General features: G+C 52.7%; 2 protein-coding genes across 2 annotated transcripts in view; both read right to left on the minus strand.

The window, feature by feature from the left end:
- The window catches only part of RLF (RLF zinc finger), a 35,548-nt gene extending 32,364 nt beyond the window's left edge, over positions 1–3,184 (minus strand). The window contains exon 1 of the mRNA XM_056509076.1: positions 2,951–3,184. Coding sequence (XP_056365051.1) covers positions 2,951–3,103 — 153 coding nt within the window. The 5' untranslated portion in view covers positions 3,104–3,184. The remainder of the gene's footprint in view (positions 1–2,950) is intronic.
- Positions 3,185–5,518: 2,334 nt separating this feature from the next.
- LOC130262198 (NF-kappa-B inhibitor delta-like) lies at positions 5,519–11,154 on the minus strand. The gene is made up of 12 exons (XM_056509066.1): positions 11,064–11,154; positions 10,405–10,493; positions 10,284–10,317; positions 9,981–10,099; positions 9,389–9,573; positions 8,830–8,935; positions 7,992–8,138; positions 7,783–7,834; positions 7,143–7,282; positions 6,683–6,796; positions 6,304–6,468; positions 5,519–6,008 (listed from the first exon to the last, which is right to left on the minus strand). Exons 1-12 carry the CDS (start codon positions 11,077–11,079, stop codon positions 5,949–5,951), a joined length of 1,227 nt encoding a protein of 408 aa, XP_056365041.1. The 5' UTR covers positions 11,080–11,154; the 3' UTR covers positions 5,519–5,948.
- Between the last annotated feature and the right edge of the window lie 3,786 nt (positions 11,155–14,940).

A 14,940-nucleotide genomic window follows, 5' to 3' on the forward strand; every position in this document is an offset into this window, starting at 1 on the left:
GTGCTATTTCACAAGTAATAATTGTTTAGTTGTCCACTACAGGTTTCTCCTGGCAGTCTATACAAAAACTACTATGGAAAAAAGAACTTGACAGAATTAGATAACCTACAAGTTTAAGGGATTCTTAAGCAACAATTTAGAAGTGTAATTACCTGGCCAGACTATTCATGCATGTGCCCACTCAACACTTCATCCCCCCCTCCTCTTTGATTCCATAACACATGGGCAAGTGCAGAGGCCACATCCACCTAATGTGGGACACACAGACCAGCCAGGCCCCCCACACTGCACAGATTTTCATATTTGCAATGGCACAACACCTGCTCAGCTGCATCATTTTTTTTGCTCAGCCCCAATTTAAAGACAAAGATCTCAAAGTTTCCTGACCTCTTGTTACAGCTTTGAGACTCTTTAAGAAAAATACTTCCTTGTCTTCTTAACCACATCTGATTGCACTCAACAATTCTTCAAAAATTTCAGAAAGCCAACAGCTGCTGGCAGATGGGATCCTTTAACATCCTACAACCTCCACTGATAACTGTTCTTCCTATTTATGATAGCACAGCCACAAGCACTCCCCTTAGTCATTCTATCTGGCTGTTTGAGTACACACTCTCCAAAAAAAAAATGTGTTTTTCCCAAGGTGAATGTGCAAAGCATTCATGCCTACACAATATAAAGTTGCAGAGTCAACCCATTATTTAGGCATCAACAGTTTCTTTGTTATCCTGGATAAAAGTACTATTTCCCTGCTTAAAAATAGAGTTCTTCAAGGAAATTGTAACATCCAGCATCAGTCCCTGTAAGAGTTACTGTATAGCTGCACCCAGCAGCAGAGGTTTACAAGGAGTAAAACAGCATTCAGACAGCTCACAGCACAGGGAATTCACTAATTTAGTCCATAGTTTGCCTGACAACCATGGTAATTTCCACAGCAAAACAGAGCACCTTCCAGCCCCCTACCTTGGATGAACTCACAGGATGGCAAATGCAAAAAACATTTCAGGTCTCCCTATGTCAGCTACATCCCAAAATCTAACTTAAGCCAGATAAATTCAGCTTCTCTCTAGGCATATTCTGCTGTAGCTGAATAACTTTATGACAAGCTATCAGTGGCACCTTCCAAGTAATTACTACAAAATTGAGCTCCCTAAATTTCACTTATGGGCAGACTTTAAGTTATTTAAGTTATTACAAACATCCCCTGTCAGGAGAAACCCAGACATAAAATTACACCCCACCCACAGTGTCTGACTGCACAATGACATCACAAACTCATCCTTGGCTGAAGCTGCTGCAGACAGACCAGCACTTCCATGTCCCCTGTTGCATCTCCTGGAGTAGAGCACAACAAAAGGTCCCAGACCAATGGCAACTCAAAACCAATCTTTTCCATTTTTATCTGTGCTATCACAGGATTTTAAAATCAGACTTCAGTAATAGCACAAGGACTTAGAGAGCTACATTACTTGTGGGACATGGTTTGGGGGGTTTTTTTGGGTAGCAGAATGGTCTTTCACCACATTCCACTGATCAAGTATCTCTAAAGCTTCTTCTGTACCAAGCTAATCTGGAAAACTGGACCTGACACACACAGACCATCTTGACAATCACTACTAAGTGCTAGCTGAAAATCTGTGTCAATGTTCTGATGCAGTGTTCCACCACTGGAAACAATTTTAGCAAAATCTAAACAGGGGCAGAGTCCCATTTTGCAGCAGGCTCCATGTCAATGCAAGATCACAGATCCTCACCATATACTGAACTTGGGACAAACACAGCAGGATGCAGCTGCACTCTGCAGTTTGAGAGGGAAGACTTTTGAAACCTAGCACATAAACTTATTGTCTCAGTAAGTGATGAGCTGAACACCCTCCCAGAATGGTACTGCAAAGGACACAACCTGTAAATGCAACAATGGAAGGCTGAGAAGGGTAACACCACTTATACACAACTTGTGACATGCCAGCAAGCTTTCTTCTCTTATTTTGCCATTTACCAGTCAAATGCTATAGCTTTATCAGCTGAGGTGTTGTAAACTAGCTTAGAAAACAGATTTACTTTAAAACCCACAATTTCTTCAGACTCAACAGGGACAACTCTCCAACCCAGCATCATAACTACAATTTTTCAACCTCAGAGCTCACAGTAAATGATGCTGTTAGGGTAGCAAAAAACAACCATTGGAAGAGTTTACTTAAGAACAAGTTATCTCCATCACTGTGGCTTTAATCAAGTTCAGCTCTTCTGGAAATTAGGGCCTCGATTCAGAAATTGGTGATCTTCCTCTGTGTTGCACTAAGCAAGTATTCAGATATCCAAGCCACAGTTCAGACCAGCAAGCACTCCTTGCATCCCAGGGCAGATCTCAAACAAGGTGGAACACACAGATTTGATCCCGAGACAAATGAAACACAGAGAGCCGGAGCTCTCGGAACCGAGCCAAGACTGCACCGAGAAAATGCGGTGCGGGCCGCCTGCCCCAGAGACCCACCGAGGGCCGCGGGATGTCCCGGGCCGAAGCAACGCCAGAGCCCAAAGGCGAGCGGTGCCCTCGGCCTCGGCTCGGGGCTGGCGGGGCAAAACCCGCGGAGCGCCCTCGGTACAGCTCCGCTGGGTAGGCGGGCACGGCCCCGCTCGGCAGGAGGGCACGGCCCCGCCGGGCAGGAGGGCACGGCCCCGCCGGGCAGGAGGGCACGGCCCCGCCGGGCAGGAGAGAACGGCCCCGCTCGGCAAAAGGGAACGGCCCCGCCGGGCAGGAGGGCACGGCCCCGCTCGGCAGGCGGGAACGGCGCCCCGAGCCCCGCGCACCGCCAGCCGGGGAACACCCGGCGCACAGGGCGGCAGCGCCGTGCCTGTCCCACGCCTGTCCCGCGCCTGCCCCGCCGCATCCCCGCTGCCCGCACCCGGCCCGCAGCCCCCGCCGCGGCCCGCCCCGCCCGCCTCCTACCTGGCAGAAGCCCCGGCAGTAGGCTCGGGACGAGGCCTCCGACACCTCCTGCTCACGCAGCTCCGTCTGCAGCTGCCAGAGGCGAGCGCGAAGCGCCGGCACCACCCGCGACACCTCCGGCCGCGCCGCCGCCTCGGCCTCCGCGTCCGCCATCTGCACCCGGCCCTACTGCGCGTAGGCACCGGTCACGTGACCCAGCGCTGACCTCATCGGCCGGGGACGGCGCCACGTGACCCGCCACGTGACGCGTCGCTGTGCCCGCGCGAGCCGCCCCACGTGATGAGGCGGAGGCGCGCGCGCCCTCAGCGTGAGGGGGCGGGGCTGCAGCGCCCGCCGGCCCCGCCCCCGCGGCCGTGAGGGCTCGGGCCCCGCGGGACAGCGACAGCGGCGCGGCTCGGGAGCGCCAGCCCCGCCGGCGACAAAGGTGACTGACTGCAGGGCTCAGGCACTTGAAAGAGGATAATGGACGCCGGCCAGAGCCAGCTTTTAAACTTAGATTGCCGTTATTCTGATCTCCCGTTTGGCAACACGTTGTTGAAAGCAGGACGTTCGTGTCTGTAGCATAGCCCTGGAGCGGCTGTTGCCCAGACACGGGAACGGGGAGGATGGTAAATAGATTCGCCAAGAATTTTCAGTGTGTCTGGTGATGCGAGATGCTGGGCCCGTGAATCGGAGCACATATCCTTAACCCATGAATTGTATATTTTCTCCCCACTTTACATTTCTGGAGGAGAGTGACAGACAGGCTTTGGTGGGAGCCTGGCATCCAGCCGGGGTCATTCCAGTAGAGGTGGGGAAGGGAAGGGAAGGGAAGGGAAGGGAAGGGAAGGGAAGGGAAGGGAAGGGAAGGGAAGGGAAGGGAAGGGAAGGGAAGGGAAGGGAAGGGAAGGGAAGGGAAGGGAAGGGAAGGGAAGTCATGACAGTTCAAGGGAGGAGTAGGCAAGACATGGAAAGGAAGGTGTAGGCATGGCTTGACAAGTCAATGAAGTTCTAGGCAAGGCGGGCAAGCAAATGCATGTGCGGGCAAGGCCCAGGTTATGCAGGTGCCGGCTGTCCCATGTCCCCCGCCTGCCCAGCCCCGTTCCCTCTCGCGGTTCCATTCCCGCACGGTCCCGCCTCGGCAGCGGCCCCTGCTGGAGCCTTCGGAGGCGGCAGGGACGGCGCTGTGCGCTCCAGTGATGTCACTGCCTCGGGTTGATGCCTTAGGTGATATCTCAAGTTTTTATCTTTTTGTATTTTTCAGATCCTGTACATTAGTGTATAATTCTGAAGTCCATAGAGAGTGTTAATAAGCGCTCTTCACATTTTGGTCAGACAAAACAATCCTTCCAGGCCTGAGACAAGGACACCCTCTTTTTTGTGTGAATTAAGTGAGCTGGGGAAAGGGGAACAAACTGGGGGTATCTGACTTCATTACCTGAGGATGTAATTGGAGAATTAACCCCTGATATGCAAATAGACCAAACATATCTGAATGAAGAACTCGTGACCACCGTCTATCTTGGGTGCAGCCTCTGGGAGGCTTTTGACTGCCCAAGGTGCATCTACTGAAAGCCTTTATTAAATACCCACTTTATTCTCTTAATTCTGTCTACCCTCTGTTTTAGGTAGCCACTCCAAGGCATCATTTGGGCTAGCTATAAACAGAGGCCAGACAAAGTTAGGAGAATAAAAAGGAGTTGTATTTATTGAAGGGCCTTCAGGTACATTTCAGGCAGACAAAGCCCCCCTAGGGGCTATAGCCAAAATGGACGATGGGTCACAGGTTTTCAGCCTTTTATAAGTTTGTGCCATTTGCATACTGAGGGTTAATCTTCCAATTACAGCTTCAGATAATGAAGTCATTTACCCCAAGTTTGCTCCCCCCCAGCTCACTTTTGTTTACATTTCTCAGGGCCTGAGGCAGTGAGGTGTCCTTGATTCCCAGCCTAGAGAGGAATTGTTGTGTCTGACCAAAATGGGAAAGCAGTAGCTAACACTAGATATGGAGTTTAGAGTTATACACTAAAGAATTGCAGGGTTACAAATATAAAAGCTAAAATCCTAAGGCATCAGGCTGTCCAAACACGAATATTCAAAGTTGAAAACATCCTTCACTCTTGCTGACAAAATGTACCAGAACAGAAAGATTTCACTGACCTTCCCTTTCATCTGCAAACTTGAATTCACACCAGAATCAAGTGGCAGCTACATTTCCTTGCAGCTTGTAAACTGTGCACACAACCACGGTGGCAATGTCCTTTTGTTCTCCACTCTATTATGCAGTTTCAGTCTTGCAGAGTCTGAAATGTTTATTTCTTGCACAGAAAAATGTGTCAGGATAGAAGCAGTCTGGCAGGCTGCTTCTGTTGAAACACAGTGATGTCATGCACTTTCTTAGCTATTCATAGCAGAGAAAGCATCTCTGCTTTCTGCAACATGTTCTTGTAGTCTGTAAATTTTGAATTGCTGGTGTCCTGATGTGCTCAGGCCAGCAGCAGGACTCAGCCAGAGCTGACTTACAAGATGAACCCTGGACATTATGTGACTAACACGATCAGTATTATTTAGCTAAAAATAGATGCCTGAGATGCTTATTCCAGCTGTTTAACACACAACCACTGGAGGGGCACTGGGATGGACTGAGGACAGACTGAGGGCACTTGGGAAAAACACTCAGATTTTAAGAAAGGTTTTATTTAATTCCAGAATTCCTTCAATTTTGTGGCTTTCCCCTCCAATTTGGCATACTCTACCCCAACTCCCCCAATTTGGAGGATACATTCCTCATTAGCAGCCCCCATTAATGAGGCTGGGGGGGAGGGCTCTGTGGGGAGGAAAGGGGGACTGGACCCCCTCCGTGCTCCTCCCCCCACCAAACCAATGTGGTTCAGACTCATTTCACAGAAATTTGGGGCCAATTTCATTGAAATCAGGAAAAATTAACTTGGAGGGGGGAAATCCCCCAATATGGGGGTGTCCCCCCATCTGATACCCGGGTGACCCCGCCCCTCTGACGTCACTCGGCGGTGGGGGGCGGGCGGTGGGACCCCCGGCGGCTCCTCAGGAGGAGGCGGAGCTGTGGGGGAGGGAGGGGTCAGGGAAGTCCCCAAAACACAGGGTTCTGCCCCAGAACCTCGGGATGTCACCCAAAGGTCCCGAGACGGGACCCCACAGTTTGGGGGGCTGTGATAATGAGGGGGTAAAGCAGCAGGATTTTGGAGTAAAACAGAACTTTGGGGCACAGCAGCAGGGATTTGAGGCAAAACAGTGGGATTTTGGGGTTCCAGGAATAATTCCAGGTATTTCCCCGATCAGCAGGAAGTTTTAGGGTGCACTGGGGTGCTAGGTGTGAGGGCGATCTGGGGTCTCACCTGGTCTCCGGGGGCCCCGGGGGGCAGCAGGCTCTGCGGCAGGTCGTGCTCCAGGTTGCGGGCGCTGGGGTCAGCGCCCCAGGCCAGCAGCAGCCTGACGAGGGGCTCCTGGCTGGGGGTCCCAGGCAGCGCTGCTGCCATGTGCAGGGGGGTGTTCCCGTGGGCCTGCGGGACATCAGGGGGCTCAAGGGTACCTACAGGTCACCGTCCAGCCCCCCCCAGACTCTCCACAGACACCCCAAAGCCCCCAGTGCCCTTTCGATCCCTCTGAACCTCCCAGAGCCCCTTCACGGCCCACAAGCCCCTAGAGGGACCCCGAAGAGCTCCACAGCCCCCAGAGCCTCACAGAGCTGCCCCCAGCCCCGCCTGTCCCTCAGACCTTCACGTTGACGAGGCGGGGCGCCATGCCGGGCTGGCGCAGCAGCAGGTGGGCCAGGGCCAGGTTGCCTCCCCGCACGGCCAGGTGCAGCGCTGTCAGGCTGCTCTTGGTGTCCTGGGGGCGACACGGCGCTCAGGGCTGGCCCCACCCCTACAACCTCCTCAGCCTCCCCAAAGGGACCCCAAGAGACCCCAGTGCCCGGGAGCACAGCTCTGTCCAGCCCATGGGGACTCTGCAGGGAGATACAGGCGTTGTGGGGTCTCACACCCTTCCCCAGTCCTCCCAAGGTACCCCAATGCACCCCAATGATCAGGAGCTCAGGTCTGCCCAGCACACTGGGCCTTGAGGTGGGACATAGTCATCTTTGAGGGGAACAGAGGTCTCTGTGCAAGGAACCCAGGGAATCTGAGAGGCCCCTGGAGAGTCGTGGGGTACCTGGGGGTCCTTGGGGGGTCTGTACCTGGCTGCTGCTGTCTGCCCCCATCTGCAGGAGCAGCTCAACACAGCGGAATCGGTCCTGGGGAGTGGGGGACCCTTCTCCAGAGCCCCCCTGCAGCGAGGCGTTGTGGGCCAGGACAGCACAGTGCAGAGGGGTCTGGCCTGGGGGGAACCAAGAGGGGTCAGGAAGGGCCCCTCCCCCAAACAGGACCCCCTTGGAGTTGGGAACTCTCCTAGGGACCCCCTCAAAGTACAGACACACTCACTGGGACCCTCCCAGCATCAACCCAGGACCCCCAAACTGGAGATCCCCCATCCCCCCAAAACAGTGATGCATCCATCCACCAGGAATCCCACCAAGAGCTACCAAAAAATGGGGATCCCCAGGGTCCCCTTCAAACCAGGGACCCCTAAGCCCCTTCTGCTTTGAGTACCCCTCAAGTGGGACTCTCCCAAGACACCCTGAAATAGGGGACTCATCAGATACCCCAAATCAGGGAGTAGTCCCCCTGAGTCTCCCTCCCCCTCCAATTGAGGACCCACTAACTGAACTCTCCCAGGTCCCACCCAAACAAGAACTTACCAAGAATCACCCTCATCCCAAAAACAGAGACCCACCCCAAGCCCCTCCACCACCCTTGCCCCCCCACAAATTTGCTGACCTTCAAAATTTCTGGCCTCCACGTTGACAGGAACCCCTGAGGACATAAAGGCCTGGGAAGGCAAGGGGAAGGGTTTGGGGTCCCCCTAGATACCAGGGACTCCCCGAGGCCAGTTCCCTGGTCTTCCAGGACAACTTTGTCCCTTCTGGACCCATTTTGGGGTCCCCTTTGGGTGGGTTTTGTGGTCCCCACGGGGGTTGGGGTGTTACCTGGAGGATTTTGGGGTGCCCATAGGCCGCAGCCAGGTGCAGGGCAGTGCGGCCCCTGTGGTCAGCAGCATCAGGATTGGCCCCCAGGACAAGCAGGTCCCGCACAATGTCCGGGGCTGCAGCTGCTGCTGCCACCAGCAGTGGAGTCTGGGGGATAAAATGGGGGGGTTCAGGGAGAGAATGAAGGGGGAGTGGGGGGCTTGAGTGACTCCTGGGGGGAGTTAGATGTCTAGGGGGTAAAGGGGGCCTCGGGGGTCTTGCCGGGGAAACAGGAAGGTCAGTGGGATTTGGGGAAGTCAGGGGTGGTTAGGGGGAACCAAGCACCCCCCCCCAAACCCTCAAATTACCACCCTGGTATTCTGTCACCACTCTGCCCCCTTTATCATTCCCTTATCATCCCCTCATTAATTATTTGTAATTAATTGCCTCTTCATTAGTCCTTTACTGGCCTCTAATTACATTATCACTAATCACCCTTTATTACCCCCCAGTATTAATTACCTCTTTATCCTCCATCACTCTCCATTATTAGGGTGCAACAGAATCCTGTGATTATTTATCCCAGAATTAACTACCCCACCCTGATTGTTAATTTCCCCATAACCCCTGATCCATTATTGTTTTTTTACCTCATGACCCCTTTATTGCATCAATTAAGACTCATTTATTACCCCTAGAACCCCTTCTTTACCCCCAATGCCCTCAACTTTCCCAACTTTCTTGCACTTCTAGCTTCTCCTGCCTCCCCCCCCCCCACTCAAAACTTGTTTAGGTGCTCCTGCACCTTGATCTCCTCCAGAAGCCCAATCAGGCCCCCCAGGTGTGTTGTCCCCCTCACCTTGCCCAGGTGCTCCCGCACCTCAAGTCCCCCCAGGTCCCGCAGAGCCTCGGCCGCAGCCCGGGCGAGGGCCCAGAGCCCCCCAGCACAGAGCACGTGCAGCAGCCTGGGGGGACAGGGGGGTTAGAGGGGACACCCTTGCCCCTCTACCTGCCCCCCACATTCCACCCAGAACACAGAACGCCCAAAATGACTTGTCGCCCCATAACCCCACCCAGTGCCTCACCACTGCCCCTGGGGGCTTCCCAGCCCTGCTCTTGCACCACTGCCTCCCACGGCCTCCACGTTTACTCTCCTATTTACCCCACACTGATCTCGCCTGCACTGACCTCATTTCATTCCATTGCCCCCCACTGAGCACCACATTGACCTCCACTCACCCCACGGTACCCCTATGGGCTCCACTGACTGTCCTTCACACACTGACCACCTAAATTGATCCCCCGTTGCCCCCCATTTGCTCCACTTTAGCCCATGGACCCCTCATGGAGCCCTCGACCCCCGTACCCCCCTATGACCCCTGTACCCCCCATGGCCCTCCCATGCCCCTCCTGCTCACGTGTCCCCCTCCTCGTCCTGCCGCAGCAGCTCCCGTGGGTCTCGGCCCCCCAGTGCAGCGCGGGCAGCTGCAAGTTCCTGGGGTTCAGGATACGGCTCTGGGGTCTGCCTTCCCAGCAGGGGCACCCCAAATTCTCCCCATGGCACAGCGGGATTGGGCCAGGTAGGGCCAGGGACGGCAGCAGCCTTGGGAGGGGAGCAGTCAAGGTGGAGGGGAATTAATCCCAGTTACTGCCCAGGGCTCCAGGTGTCCCCCAGTCCTGCCCCAATGACCCCCCCCCTCCCCCTATTTTCTTCCCCTTGCCCCCTCCCAGCTGCCACCTCATTGCCCCATCTACATCATCTGCTCCCATTGCCCCTCCACTGACCCCAATTGCTTCCTTCATTCCCTCCCATTGCCTCCCTCAACCATCCCCTCCCACTTGTCTACCCCCCCATCCCCTCCCTTTGCCTCCCATTCCCCCCCATTCTCCCCCCACTGCCCTCTCATTTTCCCCCATTGACCCCCATTTACCACACTGCCCCCCTTTAACCTCCCAGTTCACGCTGCATTTCTCCCCCTCCCTTCTCCACTGTCCCCTCCAACCCCTCACCTGAAACCCGCTCAGACCGGGGGCTCTTCCCCCATGGGACCCCCCCGCGCTGCCGAGGGGGGACACCTGTGGGACCGCGCAGAGCTGGGGCGTCCCTGCGGCGCCGGGCCAGGGGGCACCTGAGGGAACAGCAGTGATGGGGGGACATGGGGAGGTCTGGGGGAGGGACATGGAGGGGAATTGAGGGACACAGGGAGGATTGAAGGGGGGACGTAGGGGTTGGGGGGGGCATGGAGAGGGCACAGCTGATGTGTGGTGGGGGGGATCTGGGGGATCCAGTCTGGAGAATCAGAGGTCACTCACCATCCGAGAGGCGCGGGGAGGGCAGAGCCAAAACCTGGGGGGCAGAGGAGAGAGCGAGGGGGTCAGCGAGGAGAGTGGGGGTGTCCCGGGGGGAGGTGTCACCAGGAGAGGGGTCACCCACCGGCGATCTCGCCTCTTCCCTGCTCTTCTGCTGCCGGAGCTCCTTCAGCAGCTGCTTCACCGTCTGGGGCGGAGCGGCGCGGGAGGCACCTGCAGGTGCGCAAGGCGGGGCCCGAGGGTCACCGTGTCTCATCCAGACCCTCGGGGGTTCCCCCTGAACTCCTGAGACCCCTCAAACCGCCGGGACCACCAAACCCCTGCGCCATCCCCCAGCGAGGCAGGAATCCCTCTGCCGTGACGTCACGGGGATTCCCATGCGTCACCTCCCGCCCCCGCTGGCACCGCCCTCCTCCCGGGGGAACCCCGTCCTCCCCCGCGGGGAGAATCCAGCGGGGAGGCCCCTGGAATTCCCCCGCTCCTTGAATGCCAGGGTCCCCCCTCCTCCCCCCCAGGTCTCCTAAAGTGTCAGCAGACCCTTCTTGGCTCTCTTAAAGGGCCAGTGTCCCCTAAAAGCGAGACTTAAAGGGCCAGTGTCTCCTAAAAGCAGCTCTTAAAGGGCCAGCGTCCCTTAAAAGGGGGTCTTGAAAGGTCAGCGCTCCCTCCCAGGTGTTTTAAAGGGCCAGCACCCTGTCCCAGAGCTCTTAAAAGGCCAGCGTCCCCTAACAGCGGGTCTTAAGGGGCCCGCGACACTCCCTCCCCGGTACCCCACATCCCCCCTACCTCTCTGGGGCCGCATCCCGCGGGATCCGGGGCCAAGTGGGGCCGGGGCGGGCGCGGGGGCCGTTTTTGGAGGGATTGAGCGAGGAAGCCCCGCCCCGGAGGGAAATGCCATCACAACGCCGACGCTGTCACTGTAGCGACGGGTGACAAGGGGAGGGCGGAGCTTCGGGGGGACCCGTGGGACCCGATGGATGGGGGAAGGTTCGGGGTCACCCGGGGGCCGGGGTCCTCTGAGAGCTGTCGGGAAGGGTCTCGGGTCCTGGGTTGTTCCCTTGGGACGTCATCAGCACCGATCTGGGGCGACAATCCAGGGTCCCTCCCATCCCCCCATCATTTAGTGTGGGTCTTTGCCCTATTTGGGGGGCTCTGCCTTCCCAACCCCAGAAGATCTCAAGTCCCACGAAGACCATGAGGAGTGTGGAATCCCAGGGCTGGTGTCTTTTGGGGGTGGATGGTCCACCGGGCTGTCCCCCCACCTGCAATTTGCAGGGTGTCACTGCTCCCCTCCATACCCCACACTTGGGGGGTGTGGGCTGTCTCTTACCCATTTGTGGGGTGTCTCTTACCCATTTGTGGGGTGTCTCTTACCCATTTGTGGGGTGTCTCTTACCCAGAGATCCTTGGGGGAATCTCTGCCCTATTTGAGGGAGGATTCTGACCCACTTGGGGGGGCCCATTTAGGATGGGGTGGCTCAGCCCGATTTTGATGGCAGTCTCTGACACATGGGACCCCAATTCAAGGAGATCATGAGACCCACTGAGACCATGGAGACCCCTGAGGCCACCAAGGCTGGTGGTTTTATTTTGGGGGATGACACGCAGCAGGGGGATTCCCTCCAGGAGCCTGACTGGGGTGTGTCACACGTGTACTTTCTACTACAGCTGCTGAACTCCTACCAGTCCTGAAGCCTTACTCAGACAGGCACTTCCACTCCTCTAAATGCCAGAACATACCTGCCCAAAGAGCTGAAACAGCCTAGGAGCTGCCAGCAGCTGAAGGAACAGCAAAGCAGCCTGATGAGAAGCTGTGGTTTGTACACCCCAGCCTCAGTGGCTGCACCTTTTGCTGCCCCAGCCCAGCCCTTCCTGCAGCCTGTCTTAATCCTTGGCTCAGCCACTTTCATACCTCATGAGTACAACCTGCAGCTCACAGGTGAAGTTCATCTCCCTTCCCCTGGCCCCAGCCTCAGACACTGGCCCTGAGCCCAGCAGATGGATACAGAACAGGCAGGAAAAAAGAAAAAAAAATAGAGAAAAAGCCTAATGAAGTAGACATGGAAAGAAACTTGAAAATGCAAAGAGGAGCAAGGTCAGGAGAGAACTAAAAACAGGCACAGAAAGCTCCAGTACCAGTGTATATGTATAAACAAAATTTTAAAGCCAAGGGATTGAGAGGAAAATAGCAAGCTAGATAAAAGTATACAGAAAATACAAATTTTGGAAGCTAAGGAACTAAGAGAGGAATTAATTTAAATATATCAACAGTGAAATAATATAAAGACAGACAGAAACTGTAAAAAAAACCACCTTAAACTTTCTGATACAGACCAGGGCACCCTCAGAAACTTTGCTTGTGAAAGTGAAAATGTAAATGTGCACCTACTGATTTGCATGTGTATCTTAGCAATAAAAAGTGAATCTATAAGGCAGCACAGAAAATACACTAATATGGAGAACATGTGGTTCAGTCTTGATATAGTAATTTCTGGTCTGCCTTCTAACACAGTACTGCTGAATCTGGTGATCCTAAAGACAATGTTGAGTAGAACAATTGTCCAAATTTCTCCTTGTTGCAGTTTATCATTTGTGGTCCTCCCTTCACTACTGAAAGAAAACGATGGGAGTGAGCTCATGTTACCCTGAAAACATGTAGGACACATCACTGATGTTTGTGCCTCTACTTATCTAGCTGTCCATTGTGGGTCACACAGATAACAGTAGCAAATAAAAAATCAATTGTACACATAAAGTACACAGTATTGATGTATAGAAATGAAAAGGCCTTCATCTTCAGAGAATATTTCCATTTGATGTTTGACCCTAAGCTAAGAAAAATCAATATAGTCATAAAAATTTTGAGAATGTTTTGCAGTGAATATAAAGCCAGTGAGGTAGCTTCTAGACCTGGAAGAAAAATGAATAGTCTCTCCATGTGTCACTAAATTACTAAATTCTGAATGTTGTTATAAGCAGTTTGTGTAAATAGTCGGAGTTGCAAGCTGTCTGAACTAAGGTAAAAAGCAATATCAGCACTATAAAATTATTGTTGGCACTTGAATTTATTTTCCCTCGTGACTTGTCAAGTTCTCATTTAACTGTAGTACCATTTTAAATGAGATAATGCATCCTGGAACACTGTGTGGATCATTACATGTTTGTTTTAATATTTTGATTTTACACAGAGCACTTAAATCTCCAGCCCTGCTAGTTCAGTCTCACCAAACACTTTGAGTTTTCAAACAAAGCTTCAGCATCTCTGCACAAGCTGCTGTGCCTGTGGACCACTTCAGCAGAGTCAGACGATTTTTTATCTATAACAGAAAAATATTTAGAGACCTACTGTAAGTACTGAATAGAAGACACATGTTTAGCATCCTGCTTTAAGGGCTTCATGGAAATGGCTGGCTGGAGACTGCTGGCTGGCCAAAGTGATTGGGTACTTCAGGCAAGCTGTCAAGTGTGAAATTGGACATGACCTATTGACAGATCTTCAGCACCAAAATTAAAATATAATGATTAGCTTTTTAGAGTTCTCAGCAGAGGAAGTTCAATCATTCTTTATAGGGCATTTGAATCAGCACTACACGTTTGCAGAGTGCTGATGAGGATCACTGGAAAGAACATTACAGTGCTGGACGTGCTGCTGATCTCATACTGGTCCTAGCAGAGGACTTGCACATTAATACCAGGCATGCCTAAAGAGGCTGTGCCCTTGGCCATTGCACTGCTAATGCTGTTTCCAGAAACATTTTTCTACAGAAAATAAACATATTTATTTATTTTTTCCCTTTTCTAAAATAAGGTATTTTCCCTTGCACAATATTTCTTAATGTTTAGTGTCTGAAAGTGTTTTCCCAGCTTACCATCAGTACCCAAAATGGACTTAAGCAGTTTGATCACCTCAAAAAAAAATATAATCAAGTGGATTTTTAAGCTCTCCTAAATAATTTTCATGCATAATCTCATCTTCCAAGCTGTGGTCTATCCCCAGGTGCCAAGAGGAATTTCTAAAGAGAGCATTTACTCTGAGAATTTTTATGTGAGCAAACCAAGACTATACAGATGAGGGTGATGAGAACTGGAACAGCTTGTCAGAGAAGTTGTGGATCCCCATCATTGGAAGCATTCAAACTCAGTTTAGATGAGGCTTTGAGGAAGCCAATCTGGCAAAAGCTGAATCTGCCCATGGAAGGGGCTTGGACTAGGCACTGTCTGACTCATTCTATCATTCTCTGTACCTTTAACATGTAAAACTTCCACTGCCATTCTTCCAAAAACATTTAAACTAAGTAAAATGTGATTTAGGAGTATTCATTCTGTTCCAATGGCTTTATCCTCCTCTAGGAAGACACAGAGAATGATAACTTTGTGGAGTATAGGTACAACTGTGGTTTTCATTTCTAATTCTGTTAACATGGTGAGGATGTAAAATGCATAGCTTTATCAAATCTTCTACCAGAAGCAATCATGTTCTTAACAGAAGAAAACTATGCATTCATCTCAGTCACAGGGCAACTGTGCTACAACAATCCATCTGAAGTAAAGAAAGGAATAGGAAAGGGAGGAATACAAAATAAAAAGTTAGCAACAGTAGATTGTAATCTATGCACAATTACATCATTAATGTTCTCTGAGACCAGGCAGTTTGTGTGCACTT

The sequence above is a fragment of the Oenanthe melanoleuca genome, chromosome 23 (genome assembly GCF_029582105.1).
Source record: "Oenanthe melanoleuca isolate GR-GAL-2019-014 chromosome 23, OMel1.0, whole genome shotgun sequence".
In the NCBI taxonomy this organism is placed as follows: domain Eukaryota; kingdom Metazoa; phylum Chordata; class Aves; order Passeriformes; family Muscicapidae; genus Oenanthe; species Oenanthe melanoleuca.